General features: G+C 40.5%; 1 protein-coding gene across 6 annotated transcripts; it reads left to right on the forward strand.

Moving 5' to 3' along the window:
• The first annotated feature begins 4,270 nt into the window (after positions 1–4,270).
• Positions 4,271–8,814, forward strand: LOC132825381 (parvalbumin, thymic CPV3-like). 6 transcript variants are annotated; one of them, XM_060840576.1, is made up of 5 exons: positions 4,271–4,466; positions 5,367–5,437; positions 5,534–5,666; positions 8,181–8,290; positions 8,558–8,814. In XM_060840576.1, exons 2-5 carry the CDS (start codon positions 5,377–5,379, stop codon positions 8,581–8,583), a joined length of 330 nt encoding a protein of 109 aa, XP_060696559.1. In that variant the 5' UTR covers positions 4,271–4,466; positions 5,367–5,376; the 3' UTR covers positions 8,584–8,814. The 6 variants fall into 6 exon arrangements, with proteins under 6 accessions (XP_060696559.1, XP_060696561.1, XP_060696555.1 ...); XM_060840578.1 differs by having other exon boundaries at positions 5,370–5,437; XM_060840572.1 differs by lacking the exon at positions 4,271–4,466 and adding an exon at positions 4,741–4,838.
• Positions 8,815–21,591: the final 12,777 nt, after the last annotated feature.

Raw genomic sequence — 21,591 nt, forward strand, 5'->3', positions numbered from 1 at the left:
AAAAGAGGCAAAAGTGAGGTTTAAGATGTCAACCCTTAGCAGAATTTGAATGATGGGGATCATCTTGCATCGCAAACAATGATGACAAAAGTCTTAGAAAATTGATGCCCAGATTTCATGAATGAATTTTTTAAAAGCTCCCTTTAATGAGTGCAGCTCCAAAAGAACTCAAGAAGCTCAACACTATACAAGAAGCCACCCGCTTCATCAGCATTCCATTCACCATGTTCAACATTCATTCCCTCCACCACTGATGCACCATGACAGCAGTGCCTACAATCAACAAGATGCACTGCAACAAGCTGTCAAACTTCTTATGACAATAACTCCTAAACCTGTGGCCTCTACCACCTAGAAGAACAAGTGCATTTGCAAATAGGAAATTTCTGTTCAAGTCACATCCTGACTTGGTACAATATTACCTTTCCTTAATTGTCATGGGGCCAAAATCCTGAAATTTCCTCCCTCAAGTACTATGAATGTATCTATACCACATGGACTGCATTTGATCAAGAAGACAGATCATCACCATCTTCTCCAGCACAATTAGTGACAGGCATTAAATGCCAGTCTTGTCAGCAGCATTCACACCCATGAAAGGAGTTATTAAAATGTTGGCAGTTCAGATGCAGCCCTCAGTTCTTTAATTGATAGCAGATGTTTGGAGCTCACTTCCACAAAAGACAACGGATGCTAGTTAATTCATAATACCTTTCTTATAAAAAGGTATTAAGGAAATTGGAGCAAAGATGGAAAAATGAATTTAGGCCATAAATTGACTATCTGCGTCAATGCAGTCCCCATGATCAACAAACTGAGAAATGAAGCTTTCATTTGGAAAAAAAAAGCTTCATTAAATGGAGTTGATTATTAAATTCACTCCACCCGCACAAGACTGTGCACACTTCCAGAGATAAATTCCAACTGATCTTTCTGGTCACAGTTATTTCTCCCCAGTAGCAAAATATTGTTGTTTGCCCCGTTTTTAAAAGTTTTGAATTATTAACTTAAATTGTATTAACGTGGCTTAACACTCTGATAGAGAGTGGCTCTTGTATTTTGGTCAATGAGTTATAGAGAGTTACATCACGGAAACAAACACTTCAGTCCAACACATCCATGCTGACCAGATATCCCAACCTAATCTAATCCCACTTGCCAGCATTCGGCCCAAATCCCTCCAAACCCCTCCCATTCATATACCTATCCAGATACCTTTTAAATGTTGCAATTGTACTAGACTCCACTACTTCCTTTGGCAGCGCATTCCATACATGCACTATCCTCTGCGTGAAAAAGTTGCCCTTTAGGTCCCTTTCATATCTTTTCCCTCTCACCCTTGAGTTCTGGACTCCCCCACCCCAAGGAAAAGACTTTGGCTATTTATCCTATCTATACCTCTCATGAGCTAAACCCCTATACAGTCACCCCTCAGCCTCCAACTCGCTAGGGAAAACAGCCCCAGACTCAACCTCTCCCAATAGCTCAAATCCTCCAACTCTGGCAATATCCTTGTAAATCTTTTCTGAACCCTTTCAAGCTTCACAACATTTTTCCGATAGGAAGGAGACCAGAATTGCACACAATATTCCAACAGTGGCCTAACTAATGTCCTGTACAGCCACAGCATGACCTCCCAACTCCTGTACTTAATACTCTGACCAAAAAAGGAAAGCATACCAAATGCCTTCTTCACGATCCTATCTACCTGCGACTCCATTTTCAGGAGCTATGAACTTGCACTCCAAGGTCCCTTTGTTTAGCAACACTCCCTAGGACCTTACCATTAAGTGTATAAGTCCTGCTAAGATTTGCTTTCCCAAAATGCAGCACCTCGCATTTATCTGAATTAAACTCCATCTGCCACTCCTCAGCGCATTGGCCCATCTGATCAAGATCGCATTATAATCTGAGGTAACCTTCTTTGCTGTCCACAACACCTCCAATTTTGGTGTCATCCGCAAACTTACGAACTATACCTCTTATGCTCACATCCAAATTATTTATATAAATGACGAAAATTATTTTGTTTCAAAATAATATGATCAAAATGACTAAGGGGATTATTAAAAATAAATATTCCCTGAATGAGTATTGCACTGCTGCATTGATAAACCAAGTACTCTCTCTCTCTCTCTCACTCATACACACACACCCCACCCCCATCCCCCCACCTCTCCCTCTCTTTGTGATCCTATTCTTAGGAAAGGGAAACAGATCATGTTGATAGAGCAGTACAGTAGTCCTTTAGCTCATTGGGGAGGCTAGTACTAGGGGTTTACAGTAACATAAAAATTACAGTCATGCCCGCAAAGAGGACAAACATGACTATACATGAAGGATGGCAGATGTTTGGAATTCAGTTCCACAAAAGACAACTGACGCTAGTTAATTCATAATACCTTTGTTTAAAAAAGGTATTAAGGAAATTAGAGAAAAGATGGGTATATGAAGTTAGGTAATGGATCAACTGTGAACTAATTGCAAGGTGAAATTGTTTTAAGGAGCTAAATGGCCTCCTCCTTTTGCTATTTTCCAGATTGTTTCACATCACTCTCTCCATTGCCCATCAACAAGCTTCCCTTATATTTGTCAGGTTTGATACTTAGCTTGAGCATAAGATTTGGCTATATTGGTACATATGTAAAAATCAGACAGAAAGAAATTAATTAGCCTCAGAGATGAAGATGTACAGAAAATGTTGTTGAGATCAGTTTCTGGGATATGAAGGTTGTTCCAAGATGAGAAGCTAAGTGAATTGGGCCAATATTCTATGGAATTTAGAAGAATGAAGGTCATGTCATTGAAACAAATAGATACTGAAGGGATTTGACAGGGTAAACAGAGACATTGTTTCCCATGGCTGTTAAATATAGGAACACAATGTAAGACTGAGATAGACATTTTCAGGAAATCGAGGAATATGAAGAGTTGGTGGAGAAGTGCAGTTGAAGATGAGTCATAATGAATGACAAAGCAGCTCCAAGAGTCATGTGGTGTCCTTACTTATTATGCACTTACATTCTCAGTTATCCTTTGAGGGTGATGTAGGATTGGAATATGTTAGCTGTACTTTATCTCAGTAAAATTGTCATTTTTATTTTTCTGTAATTGCCAACAGTCAAAATCCTTAAACACCCTTCCTAACAGCACTCTTTTCACGTCTATGTCCCAAGGACTGCAGTATTTCAGGACAACACCTCACTAGAATTTTGCTCATTGGAATTTTCTCATGGACAATTAGGGATAAGCATTTAATCTTGGCGTAGCCAGTGACACCTACATCCTGTCAAAGAAGTTGAGAAAAAATAATTGAGAACCAGGGTGGAATGCAACATCCTCACTCTTCCTGAACAGAGGAATCAAAGATCGGACCATAGTATTGTAGATCCTCTTCTACTGAAAATGTGTTGCTGGAAAAGCGCAGCAGGTCAGGCAGCATCCAAGGAACAGGAAATTCGACGTTTCGGGCATGAGCCCTTCTTCAGGATCCTCTTCTAATCAACTCTGATTTTTTTGACTCAACCTACCTTTCCATTTTCCACAACAAAGCCTGTAAACCGGTGTGCAGATGACAGCAGTGTGGTGGTAATGTCACTGGATTATTATGCCAAAGGCCCAGGGTAATGGTCTGAGGGCAGAGGTTCAAATACCACCACAACAGCTGTGGATTCAACCAGGTAAAAAATGTTGGAATTGAAAGTTTCAGTAATGGTGTCATGAAACTATTATAGTAAGGTTTTAGGGAAGGAAATCTGCCATCTTTACCCGTTCTGACTTAGATGTGATTCCAGACCCACAGCAATGTGGTTGACTCTGAATTTACCCTTTGAAATGATGTGTAGCAAGTTGTTGAGGTTAATGAAGAATGAACAACAAATACTGGTACAGGCGGGACACCCACATCCCATGAGGGAACAAGATTTTTAAAAAATCCCACACTTCCTGGTCAGGAAAGTGAAAACTCTCGCTCTGTAGTCACCCGTTTGGCATTAATGGAGCAAACACTGTTCTCACGTTCAGCTCCGTTAATATCCCAGCTAAAACAGAATGAACAGTTGGATTGTCCGAAGGAAGGAAAGAAGGGAGAGAGTATTTTACATGCGCGCGACTTTGGAAAACCGAGCCTGGACTACAGTTTACAACGCAAGCTAGACGTCATTTAAAAAAAAATGTTCCTTCAAATCTTGCAACTATGAAGTTATTTGTTATGCGAAGTAAAAGCCTAACAAAACACACATTACACATATCAGGTGAGCTGGGGGGGGATATAAATAGAAGCAGTTCATTAGCTGGTTCGGAAATTCAATAGCAGGTGAAACTCGTCCATCTGATCCATGCGACACAACCCAAGTCCAGCAAAGAGTCACCTTAATGGACTGCATATAAAGCAGGTCTTCCAGGAGAGCTCACGCAGAGAAGGTACTTCGCTCCATCTGGTGCAAGGCCCAGAGATACCCTGAGAGGTGAGACTTTCTGAGGTGGTTCACCCTTCTTCGTTTCCCCAATAGATCGACTCTCAAACGCAGTTGAGAAGCGAATTGGAACTTCTTTTGAAATTCATTGAAGTAGCTTTTTGTTTTGGCCGTTCTCTAGTAACGTGTGCTTTAAGGAGTTGTGGAGATGTAATGGTTAAGTTTCTTCAGTGTATTTGGGTTGAGTGTGAGGGTCGGATCCTGGGACTTATTTTGGATTAGAGTCAACAGTCTCCACAGATCGGAACGTGTGAACGTCTGGAAGATATTCCCCCTCTAAATGTGTTCCCCCAAAGTAGCATGGGCAAGCATTGCAACTTGGGGTAATAACGTTCCCATTAAGCTGAAACTGTCGATTATAATGTAAATATATAATGCATTTATGGCAAAGCGCACAGGGTTATAGGGGAGGAGAAGTTGTGGATCTAATTAGCTAGCTCCCTGAAGAGTGTCCTGTGTAGTGCGGCGGTGACTGAAGCCCAGTCAGCAAGGGGCACATCACAAATACTGCAAGCTCATCCGAAATCGACGGAGAGAAGGAAAGGCGAGCGACAAGATCAGTTGCGGATAACAATAGTTTCAATCTTGAACCCGAATGAGTACACCGATGCCTGGAGGTCCCGTCTTCTGAGGCGACCCTTTCTTATGAGAGAAAGGAATCGTGACTATATGTGTGTGAGAGAGAGCGTAAGGCAGTATCCAAGTGTGTGAAAGCGAAAGGGAGAGAGAATACAAACAGAGGGTGAAGGGGGAGCGGGCGAAAAAGTGATGGCGTGTTACAGAGGAAAGTTAGAAAGAAGAGGGAGGATACATGAGAGGGTGGCAGGCTAGGGGAGAGAAGGGCACCTCCCACTTATCCCCCTCAACCCCCTGTTATGTTTAATTTCCCAGCAGTTTCACAATGGAAATCACTGACGTTCTGTCTGTTGCTGACATTTCCACCGCTTTAAAGGAATGCCAAGGTACTGTATCCCTGTTTGCTTCTTGTATATCAGCATCGTTCCGTTTTGATGGAAGGAGGTCGGATTTGATGCATGCATTCCCTGTCTTTTCCACAGCCAATAACTCCTTCGACTGCAAGAAATTCTTTATGACTTGCGGTCTATCTAAAAAATCCGCCGAAGACATCAGGAAAGTTTTCCGAGCTATTGATGATGATGACAGTGGGTTCATCGAAGAAGATGAATTAAAGTAAGACCTAACCAGCTTGGGTTCCTTTTTTTTTGTACTTGGATTTTAAATGATGGTGAATTCCGAGCTAATCTTTGGTGGGGGAGGGGGTGGGGAATAGTTTGCCATTGCATTGGGATATTTTCTATACAACCTGTTCGGGAATGTTATTGCATGCATCTGAAGCAGGTGGGACCTCAAAGTGGACCTCCTGACTCAGAGGTAAGGACACTAACACTGCAGCACAATAACCCTGCCTGAGGCTGATTTTAGGAGATGCCTCTGCCACTGAAGTGAAAGATCTGGATCAGATCCCAAACCAAGGCTTAGTGAGTACTGAAGAAACCTCATTGTATGTTTCAAACAGATTTGATAATCAACCTGCTGCTCCTTCCAACACTTTCCACTGTTTCTCTTCAGGAGAAGAAATGCACATGGAGATACAAAACCAATAACCATCTGTGGTGTCAACTGTGCCTCCAGTGGGTGGCACTCTCTCTTACTGCTTCCATTATCAAGGGTCATGGGTTGGAGATCACTCCAGAAACTTGAACACATGACCCAGGCTGGCACTCCAAAGTGAGAGTGAGGGAGTGCTGAACTGACAGAGATCTCCTCAATGGGACAGTTTAAATGTCGATGCACCTCCACCTCCAAAGATGGATGTAAAAGATCTTTTGGCACCATTGGAAGAAATGTTCTCCCCAGTATCTTCAAGTCATTGAGATGTACAGCATGGAAACAGACCCTTCCATCCAATGCCTCCATGTCAACCAGATATCCTAAATAAATCAAGTCCCATTTGCCAGCACTTAGCTTATATCCCTGCTAAACCCTTCCTATTCGTGTACCCATCCAAATGCCTTTTAAATGTTTTAATTGCACCAGCTCCACAATGTCTTATGGCAGCTCATTCCATACACACTCCACTCTCTCCCCTTTTAAACCCATGTCCTCTAGTTCTGGAGTTTGCCCCCAACCCAGGGAAAAAGACTTTGTCTATTTATCCTATCCATGCCCCTCAGATTTTATAAACCTCTATAATGTCACCCCTTAGCCTCCACCCCAGGGGAAAAAAGCCCCAGCCTATTCAGCTTCTTATAGCTCAAACCCTCCAATCCTGGCAACATTCATCTGTCTTTCCTGAACCCTTTCAAATTTCACAATACCCTTCCTATAGGAGGGAGATCAGAATTGTACACAATTTTCTAAAATAGGACTACCTAATGTCCTGTACAGCCGCAACATGACCTCCCAAATGGATGGAAAGCATACTAAGTGCTGCCTTCACTATCCTATCTTCACCAATGTTAATCTCTCAGTTAACACCACTAGCTGATTATCACCTTGTTGCAAGATCTTGTTCATACATTAGCTGTCACACTATAAAAGTACTTCATTGAATGGTGTGCTTTGATATAGCCTGAGGTTGTTAATAGATTCTGTATAAATGATCATACCTTACTTTATTGCCGTCCTCCTCTGTATTGTTTTTATAAGCTATAAATCATGTGAACAAGTGACTCGCACCACTTTTGTAAAAAGCACATTGAGACAACTTCTACAGTTTGTTTTCTTGCCTGGGAAGTAATGAACCCTGGAACATAATTTGTTTTGTAACAGTAAAAGCCCTTTCTCTGGACAGCAACATACTAATTTCCCCACTTTCCCTTGCTTGAAGAATCTAAACCCAATTGGACTGCTATCATCACAACCTTGGCAGATATCATTCAGCTCTGAACAGGCCTGACATTTTCCTCATCTATGTGAAATTGGTGTCTTATTGGTCTCTACGGAATCAGGGATATTTCTTGGATCCTTAGTTGGACATTTGTTGGGCCTAGGAATTACATATGTAGAAAAGAAACAATCCAACAGACACAACTGGACCAGGGCAGTGTTTGTTCCACACAGCTTCTGCTCCTCCCTCCATGAAATTATAACTCAACACATCAACATAATCTCCTATTGTTTTCTCCCTCATGTGCTTAGCTACTCCTTTTTTTAAATGTATTGACATTTGTTGATCTGGTACTCTCATAGAACAACATTATTTCCACCTCTGTTTGAGTACAAAGGTACCTAAAGTTGCACATTCCATCCGTTCTCTGGCTAAAGAATAATTCACCATCCAAACTAATTCCAGCAACAGTATTGCTTGGCTTTGTGACCAGATAGATTATTGAATGTCTTGATCATTCTACAAAGGAATTCTAGACTTTTAAAATGTTTTTATTTTATGTAAATTTTTTAAATGTTCTAATTCTTTATCATAAAATCATTAGCTAATGCACATTGCAATATTTCCTGAGATGCAATACAACAATTTTCTCCAGTAGTCATTTGTACCAACAATGGAGAAATAGTTCTTCAATTGGATTTAGAAACAAGACCAGACATCATTGTTACCTGAGAGCAATCTCTACTGCACTGTTAAATAACAACTGCTTGAAATCATGGGATGAAGATTATGTTCCCAAATGGCCTTTGATGAAAACATGTGGATTCATTCTTCAACTGGCTTTGCTCTTCCAGGTATTTCCTGCAGAGGTTCTCTGCTGGAGCTAGGGTGCTGAATGACAAGGAGACCAAGACATTCATGGATGGAGGAGATAAAGATGGCGATGGAAGACTTGGTACTGATGGTATGTTGATTTAATCTTTAAAGACTTATCATTTTCAAACAATTGAACAGCTGCAACCCATAACTTGGATGGGTTTTTAAATCTTGACTTTAACAGTTAAAAATCACTTTTGATCATTTTGGTTTCTACCATTTCAGCATTTTATTCATGATTACAAATCTTAATTGTTTAGGGGTATTGAAGCATATAGTTAAAGCAACTGATGCTATTCACTGAATGTAAGAACTATAAAAGTTTCCATATCTAACAAATGTTCTCATCTTACAGAATTTGTCGATCTGGTACTCTCATAGAACAACATTATTTCAATTTCCGTTTGAGTGGAAAGGTACATTTAAAAACAAGGCACAAGTTTGAATGGCACAAGTGCAGCATAAATGACATATTCCTGTTGTATTGAAGAGATGTTAGAAGCACTTCAAGCATTCGGATATAACCTGATGTTCAATGTGTGGTTTAACCAGCTCTGTACATGTAATGTCTTTGGAAGACTGGAAAACAATAAAAAAAAACTTTGCCTTGTATCCAAATGCTTTTCTTGTCTGCAACCATATCTGCTTCAAGATTGTTCAGGAGTTTGAGTTAAGTTAAACATAACCCTGCTAGTTCAGAGCTTGTGTGGGTCAAATCCTGATGTTAAAAATCTGCAGGTTTTAAAATCTAATGTAATACAAATTTTCCATGATATTCCTCTCTTTTAGAGATGGGGTTTATGCAGCTGGGAGCACAATTTGCAACAAAACTAGTATCCTTCGGAAGTCCCTTGGGGTTTGATTTTTGTTTTGGCTGCATTTCCCAATCCTTCATACAGAGGTTTCTATTATATTGCAATATCTTTGAATTTTTTTTTTCACCAAGTTCCATCAATTGAAAGAGCTTTCATTTATATATCACCTATACCTCCTCATGAGGGCACAAAGCACCTAGTGTCAAATAGATTACATTTTAAAGTATAGTGGCTGTTATGCAAAATGCAGAGCCAGTATGTCATGACAAGGTAAATGACTGGATCATTTTTTTTCTTCTTCCATTGGTTGAGGAAAGAATGTTGGCTAGGACACTTACAGAATTATTTACCGCTCTTCAAACAGCTTCCTGGAAGCTTCCATATTCACCTGAAGAGAAAAATGTGGCACTTGCTGTTACCTATCATAGTTTATGTCCTATACATTTCCCAGAACATAAGTGTATATGTATTCATAGATAGCCAATGACTGTCACCCTTAAAGAGCAAATTTAAAATAACAAGGTATTTATCAATTTCCATTTTAAGAGTTTGATCATCATGTTATGAGAATATTGAAAGAACCTGAAATAAAAGTTGAATTTTATCATGCAGATTGAGAATGCAGACTTAAAGTTGTGAATAATTTACATGTTTTAATCCACCTTGCATTGTAAATCTTTAAACTATTTGTTAATCTGATTAAAATCCTGCTCAGTAAAGTAACAATGGTTAAAGCTAGACTCTCTTTAGAAAGGATATAACGTAAAAGAATTTCATTGTTGTTCTTTAAACACTAGCAGTGACTTGAATAATAGAATAGCACTCTCATTCTTGAGTCAGAGATTTTTGGCTCTAAGAGTTGTGGTTGGTGATTGTTTCAAATGAAGTTTTGTCTGCCCTTTCAGAAATAAAAGATCCCACGAGTAATTATTTCTGCTCTCCTGGCCAATGTTTATCCCTCGATCAACAAAATAATCGATTCTTATTTAGCATTTCTGTTTGAGGGAATTTTGCTATTGCATTTCCTACATTACAATAGGGACTACCCATCAAAAAGTGGTTAATTGGGTATAAAGTGTTTTGGGATGTCCAGTGGTTATGAAAGTTGCAATACAAAGTGACTTTTTTTTTAAAAAGTGCTCCTAATTTATACATGTACTTTTCCATTCTCAATGTTATAATTTCCTCTGAGCCCAATTGGAATGCACACATTTACCCTGCTGCTAAAGTTGCTTTCAGGAAACTTACTTTGCTCATTTGTATCAAACTTAGTTTCCCTTCTGTAATGCTTAAGTCTCAATAACACCCCAACTCATCCAAGTCTTAGATGGATGGCACAGTGGTTAGCACTGCTGCCTCACAGCGCCAGAGACCTGGGTTCAATTCCCGACGCAGGTGGCTGACTGTGTGGAGTTTGCACATTCTCCCTGTGTCTGCGTGGGTTTACTCCGGGTGGTCTGGTTTCCTCCCACAGCCCAAAGATGTGCAGGTCAGGTAAATTGGTCCATAGTGTTAGCTAACGGGGTAAATGTAGGGGAATGGGTGGGTTGGTGTGGACTTGTTGGGCCAAAGGGCCTGTTTCCACACTAAGTAATCTAATCTAATAATGTGCTCAAACGCAGGAGGCTTGCATGGTTTCTTGTCCATATTCCAGACGAGTACACAAGATGAAATAAAAAGTGCGTCATCAGTGATCCTGCTCTAATCTCTTCCCTCTAACCACTAGTGTTGCCAATGCTCAGAACCTTGTTAATAATTTATTGATTTTCCATTGAGCAATTCATGGGGCGAATGGAAAGAAGTATGCCTGTTAGCTCACCTTCCTTTAAAGGCTGCTAGTAACTGAAGTATCAGGATGAGAAAGAGACAAAAAGAAGGATTGACTGAAATTGAGTGAGGCGAAAGTGAGGACTGTGGATGCTGGAGATTAGAGTAGAGTGTGGTGCTGGAAAAGCACAGCAGGTCAGGCCGCATCTGAGGAGCAGGAGAATCAACGTTTTGGATTGAGTGACACAGACTAGAAGGAACAGTTACTGGAGGCTCAAGAAGAAAGCTGTTCACAATTCCTTGATGTTTCTGGCATATACACTTGAGAGGATGAACATATATACCCTGATTATGTCTAATGACAGAAATTACAAGAATTGGATTTTTGCCATTAATCTTCTAGAAAGGGAACTTGTTGGAATGTCATTGCTTATTTAGTCATTCCTCAACTCCAGTTACAAAGAGAAGACAATTTGTAACCTGAAACCCACCAGCTTTAACCCTGATGACTGATGGTATGAGCTGATGAGTGACAAACCAATCTCCCCGATACTCAACAATTTGTCCGCTCCTCCTATTCTTGTTAGCTCAAAATCAGAAATCAGTTAAACTGCTCATGGTATTATTACTGGACTGGTAATCCAGAGACCCAGGCGATGTTCTGGGGACCCAGGTTCCAATCCTGCTATGGCAGATGGTGGAATTTTAATTCAATAAAACGTTGGAATTAGGAGTCTAATAATGAACGTGAAATCATGCTCAATTGTTTGAAAAACCCATCTACTTCACTAACTCCCATTTAGGAAAGGAAACTGCTATCCTTATGAAGTTTTATAGTTCTTACATTCCAGATGAAGGGCTTATGCACGAAACATTGATTCTTCTGCTCCTCGGATGCTGCCTGACCTGCTGTGCTTTCCCAGAACATACTTGTGACATTGCCATTTTTACCTAGTCTGGCCTACATGCAACTGCAGACTCACAGCAATGTGGTGACTCTTTTTTTTCGCCCAGTTTTTTTTTCTTTCTTTTTCTCTTTTTTTTCTTTAATTCCTGCACTACCGCCTAACTGCGGTAGTGCTTTTTTTTTCTCCACAGCACCTATGGTGTGTGTGTGCAGGTGTGAGACACAGTGAGAGACACAAAGTGTACAAATCTTTATTCAATATCCACCACCAGGAAAAATAGGAAAACACCCGAGTGGCCAGTGACAAGCAGTGCCCTTCACATCAAAGGGCAATGCTGTGTGATCAAAACAGTGAAGGGGAGGGCAGGGACTAAATCAAAATAGCGTTGGAGGGGAATGTGGTGACTCTTTTTTTTCTGCCTAACTGCGGTAGTGCTTATTTTTTCCCCGGCACCCATGTTGTGTGTGTGCAGGTGTGAGACACAAGGTGTTTGAATCTTTATTCAAATTTCCACCGCCAGAAAGATAGGAAAACATCCAAGTGGCCAGTGACAAGCAGTGCCCTTCACATCAAAACACTCCTGTTTTTTTTTGCAGTGCCCTTCTTATCAATGGACTTTTCCTGGTTAAATTTTTTTAATATAATGGTGTGTGCGTGCAGGTGTGAGACACAGTGAGAGACACAAAGTGCACAAATCTTTATTTAATTTCCACCACCAGGAAAAATAGGAAAACACCCGAGTGGCCAGTGACAAGCAGTGCCCTTCACATCAAAGGGCAATGCTGTGTGATCAAAAACAGTGAAGGGGAGGGCAGGGACTAAATCAAAATAGTGTTGGAGGGGAATGTGGTGACTCTTTTTTTCTTTTCTTTTTTTCTCTCTTTTTTTTCTTTTTTTCTTTTTCCCCCACACTACCGCCTAACTGCAGTAGTGCTTATTTTCCCCAGCACCCATGGTGTGTGTGTGCAGGTGTGAGACACAGTGAGAGACACAAAGTGCACAAATCTTTATTTAATTTCCACCACCAGGAAGAAAGGAAACACCCAAGTGGCCTGTGACAAGCAGTGCCCTTCACATCAAAGGGTAATGCTGTGTGATCAAAACAGTGAAGGGGAGGGCAGGGACTAAATCAAAATAGAGTTGGAGGGGGAAATGATGCACTCCACTCCCTCTGGTGCCCTCCTATTTGTTTTTTTTTAGTGACAAGCAGTGCCCTTCACTACTGCCCTTTTTTTAAATTAAAACCCACACTACCGCCTAACTGCGGTAGTGCTTATTATTTTTACCCCCAGCACCCATGGTGTGTGTGCGCAGGTGTGAGACACAGTGAGACACAAGGTGTACAAATCTTTATTCAATTTCCACCACCAGGAAAAGTCGGAAAACACCCGAGTGGCCAGTGACAAGCAGTGCCCTTCACATCAAAGGGCAATGCTGTGTGATCAAAAACAGTGAAGGGGAGGGCAGGGACTAAATCAAAATAGTGTTGGAGGGGAATGTGGTGACTCTTAACTGCCCTTAGTTAATTAAGGCAATTAGGTATGGGTAATATATGGCTGCCTAGCCAGTAACGCTGTCATTCTGTGAATGGATAAAAAAGTTGTGGAATATTTAGTTCTTATAATTACTAGCTCTTTGGTTTGATAGGTACTGTGCATAAATTATGCATATGAACCAGTTATTATTCTGGATATTTGTTACAAAGTCATTGAGATCTGGTGATCTGGTGAAGACTGTAGACTTTAGGGAATGATTGCATATTTGCAATATCATTGGATTAGTAATCCAGAGAAATGAGCTATGAAGTTTATTTCCATCATGACACTTGGGGGAATTAAAGTTCAATTAATTGATAAACGTGAGAAACTATCAGACTATAGTTTAAAAATCTAACTGGCTCCTTAATGTCTACTTAAGAAATCTGATATTTGTAATTGATATATATGTGACCTATACTTGACTGCAGATTCCACAAGTCTCTGAAAAGGCCTAGAAAGTGTTTTAACACGATAGAAAAATGTTTGGATGCATTATGGTGTAAAATATGTAATTTCTTTATATATCTTGATATACCTGTAGTTTATTTTCAAGTTTGGGATTTGAACTAAATGCATGGCTTTGGTCTGCATGCATGAAGGGGATTTAATGATTAACTTGACAGTATTTCTAAAGCCAGTTTGAAAAATGTATTATTAGCAAGTGAGTCCTTGAGAACTGCATTGGGAGAGCTTTAAAGGCAGATAGAATAAATGTTGAGGAGCACAAGCTTGCTTTCTGTTGAGTCATGTCAGAGATTTTTTTAATTTGCTTTCATTGTTGAGTAAGTCTTTTCCCTGGGGTGGAGGAGTCCAGAACTAAAGGGCATAGGTTTAGGGTGAGAAGGGAAAGATATATAAGAGACCTAAGGAGCAACTTTTTCACACAGAGAGTGGTACGTGTATGGAATGAGCTGCCAGAGGAAGTGGTGGAGGCAAAAACAATTGCAACATTTAAATGGCTTTTGGTGGGGTATATGAATCGGAAGGATTTGGAGGGATATGGGCCAGATGCTGGCAGGTGGGACTAGATTGGTTGGGATATCTGGTCGGCATGGACGGGTTGGACTGAAAGGGTCTGTTTCTGTGCTGTACATCTCTATGATTCTAAGTCATGATTGAGGTGATATGTATATAACAACAGGCAGAACAAAGAGGAAGTAGGTTATCTCAGTGTAACAGTTTTAATTGATGTTCCAGTTGAAAAAATCTAAGTTCAGTTTTGTGATGAATCAAAGAGACCACCAAATGCTAAAGACCTGGAATTGAAAAAAAAATTAAGTTAAATATATAGATGTGATAGAGAAGCAAACTCTTTCCCATCTTTGAGCACTATAAAGGATGGTGCTGGGATAGATCGAATGTTGTATTTTTACTGTGTTTTAAAATTGTTCAAATTGTGTCATAAGTAAATAGTTTAGTTCAAACTGTTTTATCGTTATTTCTTTTGCATTTCAAACTACTGTTCATTGTTAAAATCAAATCCACAGAATCACTTGCTTATGTTTCAGTTAAATGCCACCTCATTAAATAAAAATACTATGCTCTATCAAGCCAGACTTCAGCCTGGGATCTGACTTGTCTGGTAATAGCAACGGCTGGAACATAATGTATCTATTCCTCATGAATAGCAGTGGTTCAATGGATTACACACCACCGCAGTGCTGCATAAGGAGAAAAAGGGGTCGCTTATTGTAGATAATCAAGGACTAAATCTGACAGAAGTTCTGGAAGAATATAGGAAGTGCAGAGCATTACTTAAAAACAAAATTAGGAGAATGAAGAGGGGACATAAAAAAATTGCCAGGTAAAATAAAGGAAAATCCAAGGACACTTTAGAAATTCAGTAAAGAGGATAAAGAAGGTCCAACAGGGTCCAAAGTGGCAAATTGTATGTGGAGTTGGAAGACATGGGTGAAGTTTTAATCAAGTACTCTGCATTTATATTCACTATAGAACAGGATGATATAAACATAGAAATCAGGGAGGGGGACTGCAATAAACTTGAATAAATTAGCATTGAGAGGTAGGAGGTATTAATGATATTTGTAGGCTTAGACTTGATAAATCCCCAGGCCGGGGTGAGATGTGTTATTAACCCGTACTGGGACCAGGAGTGTGCCATAGAATATCCTAGGCTGCTGTGGGAAGCAAGAAAAGTGATTACAGGGGCTCTGACGTTAATTATCAAATCCTCTCTGACCACAAGAGTGGCACCAGATGATTGAAAGACAGCTAATATTGTACTATTGTTCAAGAAGGGTAGCAGGGATAAACAACGGATCTATAGGCCAGTGAGTCTAATGACACTGGCAGGGAAACTTTTGGAAAAAGTTCTGAGAGTCAGAATCAGTCTCCTCTTAGAGAGACAACAATTAATCAAGAATAGTCAGCATGGATTTTCAGGAGGTGTTCACGTCTAACAAATGTGATTGAATTTTCTGAGAAGGTAATGATAAGAGTAGACGAGGGTAATGCAGTCAACATAGTTTACATGAACTTCAGAAAGGCTTTTGACAAGGTGCCACATGAGAGTCTGGTCAAGAAATTATGAATCCATGGGATCCAGGGTAATTTGGCAAATTGGATCCAAAATTGGTTAAGTGGCAGGACATAGAGGGTGCTGGTTGACTGCTATTGCATGTGAAGAAAAGGTCTTTGTCAATGAGATGGAACTCAGGTTTTTTTAATGTTAACTGATAACTTTTCCATCCATTTGCTGAACTCTCAACAACTCTGATTTTTATCCAGTAGGTCAGTTTAAGGACACTTAAAAAGCAACAAGAGATGTTCTGTCAGCCACTGTTCTGTTTCAGAGTTCCCTTCAAACAATTATCCTTATATTAAATATTGCTCTTCAGGGACACCATCTCATCCAGAATGCAATCTCCTGATACATGTCATTGTATGAGTCTGGGGACGAAACAATCTCAGAGGTCAAGCTTGGTCATTGTACTAGCACTGAACGGGAACTAAAGTAAATAAATTGCCTTGAGTTATTTGAGTAATGATCCTTCAGTAAAAATAACAGTTTGCATATTTGCTATCAGTGTCCTGAGGCTCTAATAAAATAAGCTCCTACTAGTTAGAGATAAAGGTCATAAAATACCTCAAAACTAGAAATTTGCTTTGGTGTTGACAATACTCTGTTGACAAAAGATTTTTTTAAAAACATGCAAGATGGCATTAACTGATAAATTTGCTCCAATACCAAGGTCACCTGTTTCCACCTCCATAACGTCATCCATCTCACAACTTTGCCTCAGTTCACCTTCTCCTGGAATCCTTACTCTGTCTGGCCTCTAACCATTGGTTCATTGCCTGGCAAACTCCTTGATTTTAAAACTTTCACCTCAAATTATTGAGTTTGGAAAGACTGCAGAAAATTACTCGAAAGACCTGAGCAGTGATCAGAGAAAACAACCATACTTTTGACACTTGAAAAGATGGGAAATTTGATGGGAAATGTCAAGGCAGCAGGAGAGATTTAAGCAGAAAAATATGCCCTTGAATTGTGACACGAAGAAACAAAGTTTGTGAACTGTATGTACGGTCCATGCAAAATTTTATATATTTCATTGTATAATGTTTTATTGATAGGCACTTAAGGAGGGAAATGCAGAATTGTACATAACTATCTCATTGGTAAAAATTACCATGTGTGAGGTGTCTATCAGTGAAAAGGAGTTTTGGAGAGCAGTGAAATATTTGAAGTGAATTGACAGACTACTAAAGCCTCTGGAGGTGGGATTCAGACTCAGAACCATCTAACTCAGAAGCCAGATGATGTTACTCATGGAGCAAAGGGCCATCCTGTACCTTGTGAATTGGCAATGTAAATGTCCTTCAATCCAAACACAACAGGAACCTAGAGCGTGAAGCTGTGCTAACCATTCCTGAACAATTTGGAAATGTGTCCAGCTTCTGGATAATCACCACCCTGCAAGGAATGGCTATTTAACTGATTAGGGTTGAAGCTAAGTCGTTGCTGAGATTTGGCAGGGGCAAAGCGAAGAGCTCCATCCTTGGCGTGTGTCTGATTTCACTCCAATAACAACAACAGCTTGTATTTGTATCAGGTCTTTAACATTGAAAAATCTCTCAACGCATCTCACAGAAAGGGTATCAGTCAAGATTTGACATTGAGCCGCATGAAAAGATATTTCTGGTGAGTAAAAGCTTGGTCAAAGGGATAGATTTTAAGGAGCATCTTAAAGAGCATTAGAAAGCTGACAGGTGGAATTCCAGAATTTGAGGTCTTGCCAGCTGAAGAAGGTACAGCCATGTCAGTGGAGTGATAAAAACTGGGAGTGTGCAAGAGGCCTGAATTGGTGGATTGCAAAGGGCTGTCGGGTTGGGCTATGCTGCAGAGGTAGAGCGGTTTAGACCTCAGAGATAGTTTGAACACAAAGATAAAAAGTATTAAGATTATGCCATTGCAGAAACAGGAGGCCAATGAACATAAGGGTGATGGGTGTGCAAAACCTGGTATAGGCAGCAGAGTTTTGGATAATGCTCCAATGAACCATTGTCTTTTCTAATACAAAAGGTCATACAAACCTTCTCAAAAATATATCAGCACAGACAAGGAAGAAATTCAATGTAGTGAAATTAAGCCCAATGTCACCTCAAATCATGTGATTTAATTGCAAGACCTTGCCCATTCATCTGATTTTCACTGTCATGTGCACCATTTACTGGATAAGAAGGATGTGAGAAGAATGAAACAGCCTCTGCCTGCATCCAAAAGACATAGCACACTTCGGAATGAAGGTGACTGTTGGAACTTACTATTAGAGTTTGCAGTATTCTGATAACCAGTTGGGTGCAACTCCTGTCATTATACTTAAGCTTGTTATACATCCTTTGATGAATGCTCACATTTGGGAGGAATGATTCCTCGAGGAAACAACTGAGTGACTAAGGGACACAGTCTGAGAATTAGGCTAGGCCATTCAGGAGAGACATTAGGAAGCACTTCTCCATACAAAGATTTAGATTTAGGAGTAGAGATTCAGAAATCTCTTCCACAAATGGCAGTTGATGTGAGATCAGTTGTTAGCTATAAATCTAAGCTAGTTATTCTTCTGTTAAACAAAGTTATTAAGGGATCAGAGCCAAAGGCAGGTATATGGAGTTAGGCCACAGATTAGCCTTTAAATGGTAGAAAAGGCTTGAAGGACTGAATGGCCTACTCCTGTTCCTGTGTTACAGCAGTTGCAAAACATTTGTTGCACCTCACAACGTTACGGGAATTCTTTCAGGGGTGACTAAATTAATAGGTAGTTCAAAGACTATGCTTACTTGGATTGCTGGGAAAGGTTTCACTAAAGAATCTATTAGATTTCTAAAGTTAGAACTGATTAGTGGTCATTAACCTTGAGGCAATCCAGTTCCATGTGTCAACATAGTGTTTTTATGTATAGTTGCAAATCAAGACATTTTGCTCATGACTTTACGTTTATTATAGGACACTCGTGTCAATGAAATGTCAATTGGCCCTTGTGAACCTTATCAGGCAACTGTGTTGCTGAATTGGAAATGATGAACATGGTCAGTTCGAGAGCTAAGAAGAAAAACTGAAATATGATTATATCCATCAAAGTAAAAGACACTAACAGTAACTAGTTATCGATTCTTGGCACTGATCTTTGGAAGCAATCACTTTCATACAACACAAATTTGCTTTCCTATAGCACCTTGCCTTTCATAATCTCAGGACATCACTAGCATTTTACAATCAGCAAAGTACTTAAGTACTCGTTCATGAAACTGGGAACACTGCAGTCAATTTGTATGTGGCAAACTCCGACAACACCAAAATCATAATGATCAGATTGTGTTCTTTGGTAATAAAAGTAGACAATGCTGGAAATACTCAGAAAGTGTAGCAGCATTTGTGGAGAGAGAAACAGAGTTACTGTTTTGAGTCCAATATAAGTATTCCTCAGATGTTGCTGGATCTTTTACATATCTAACTGAGATTGCAGAGGAGGCTTCAGTTTAACATCCCACTCAGTGGAGCATCAGCCTGAATTATATGGCTAGGATGGGATGTAAGCCTATAAACTTCTGACTTAAGGATAGGGCTGCTACTAACTAAACAAAAGCAAGGACTGCAGATGCTAGAGATCAGAGTTTAGATTAGAGTGGGGCTGGAAAAGCACAGCAGGTCAGGCAGCATCTGAGGAGCAGGAAAATTGACATTTCAGGCAAAAGCCCTTCATCAGGAATTTGATCCTGATGAAGGGCTTTTGCCCGAAATGTCGATTTTCCTGCTCCTTGGATGCTGCCTGACCTGCTGTGCCCTTCCAGCACCTCTCTAACCTAGACTCTGCTACTAAATAAGCCACGGCTGACACACAAGAGCAAAAATATGTTACATATTTTCTGTGTCCTCCCTCAAAGGGAACTTGCATGATGGACATTATATTAATGGCAGCACAGAAAATAAAATTTATAACAAGTGCTGTTAGTGGATTGGCCACTTTTTTTTATTCCTTGATAGATGTGGGCATCATTGCCAAGGTCCATCTCAAGTGCCCTTGAACTGAATGGCTTGCTAGGTCATTTCAGAAGGTAGTTAAGAGTCAAACATATTTCTGTGGATCTAGAGTCACATGTAGGCCAGACTGCTAAAGTTCGTAGATTCCCTTCCCTAATGGATGTGAGTGAATCAGATGCATTTTAATCAACACCATTAGATTAGTTTTTAAATCCAGATTATAATGAATTCAAATTTCACTGCTTGCCATTGCGGCAGTCAAACCCATGTCCACATAGCCTGTGAGTACACAGCAAGAAAAAAAGAGAACACCTCAGGGACGCCCGGACCAACCAACCCAACCACCCCGTGGCTCAACACTTTAACTCTCCCTCCCACTCCACCGAGGACATGCAGGTCCTTGGACTCCTCCACCGGCAGAACATAACAACACGACGGCTGGAGGAGGAGCGCCTCATCTTCCGCCTGGGAACCCTCCAACCACAAGGTATGAATTCAGATTTCTCCAGTTTCCTCATTTCCCCTACCCCCACCTTGTCTCAGTCGGTTCCCTCAACTCAGCACCGCCCTCCTAACCTGCAATCTTCTTCCTGACCTCTCCGCCCCCACCCCACTCCGGCCTATCACCCTCACCTTGACCTCCTTCCACCTATCCCACCTCCATCGCCCCTCCCCCAAGTCCCTCCTCCCTACCTGTTATCTTAGCCTGCTTGGCTACTCTCTCTCATTCCTGATGAAGGGCTTATGCTCGAAACGTCGAATTCTCTATTCCTAAGATGCTGCCTGGCCTGCTGTGCTTTGACCAGCAACACATTTTCAGCTGTGATCTCCAGCATCTGCAGACCTCATTTTTTACTTACAAGAAAAAAGAATAGGCCACTCTGCCCTTTAAGCCTGCTTGGCAGTTTAATAAGATCACAGCTAACCTCAACTCTACATTCTTGCATCTACCTGATAATCTCTTATCACCTTGATATTCCATAATCTACCCACTTCTGTCTTAAGAATATTTCAATATTCTGCATGCACTGCCTTTTGAGGAAGGGAATCCTAAAGACTTACAACCCTCAGCATTCTGGATGCCTAGTTCTGAATAACATTAGGCAAAGTCCCCGGATTACTAGTCCACTGACATGACCCTGACAGCACCACCTCCTTACCTCACAATCCATCTCAAGATTCTCTGAGGATGACTTTCTATTGCCCCCAACCAGATTGTCATCATTTGAAATCAGCTAACTTAGTTCTGGACGAGGAGTTGAACTTGAGGCATCCTTCCCTCCAGCTTCCACTCCAAACTTCTCTAATCCAGCGGTCCATCCACTTTTCTGTCTGGCCACACAGCCCTTAAGGTCCAATGGATAGCAGTGACTTCCAGAACCAGAAGCCAATGCTGGAATCAATGTGCCGATGCTCAATAGTGTGCACAGAACATTGGAACAGCTGTACATGCAACTTAAGGTGAGTGTTGTTCCTAGCTACTCAGTGAATAAACTGCAGGATGCTTTTTCTGAAGTTATCTGCTTTATGGCAACTGTGGCTCAGTGAGGGGTAGCACTCTTACTTCTGTATCAGGCAAGTTGTGGATTCTGTATCACTCTCAAGGTTTGAGGACAGTGATCCTGTGCAGGCCTAAGGAAAAGCTGCACTGTCAGAGTGCTGTCTTTCAGATTAGACTTAAACAGAGTCAACCCACCATCTCAGTGGGATGTGAAACCTCTCATGGGACTACTTTGAAGAATAGTAGAGTTGTCTCTGGCATTCTCCTCAATCAATACTTTTCCCACAATCAATGTGATGAAACGGATTGTACAAATATTGTATATTGTTGTTTGTGGGAGTTTGCTGCATATAAATTG

This window comes from Hemiscyllium ocellatum, chromosome 20, assembly GCF_020745735.1.
Source record: "Hemiscyllium ocellatum isolate sHemOce1 chromosome 20, sHemOce1.pat.X.cur, whole genome shotgun sequence".
In the NCBI taxonomy this organism is placed as follows: domain Eukaryota; kingdom Metazoa; phylum Chordata; class Chondrichthyes; order Orectolobiformes; family Hemiscylliidae; genus Hemiscyllium; species Hemiscyllium ocellatum.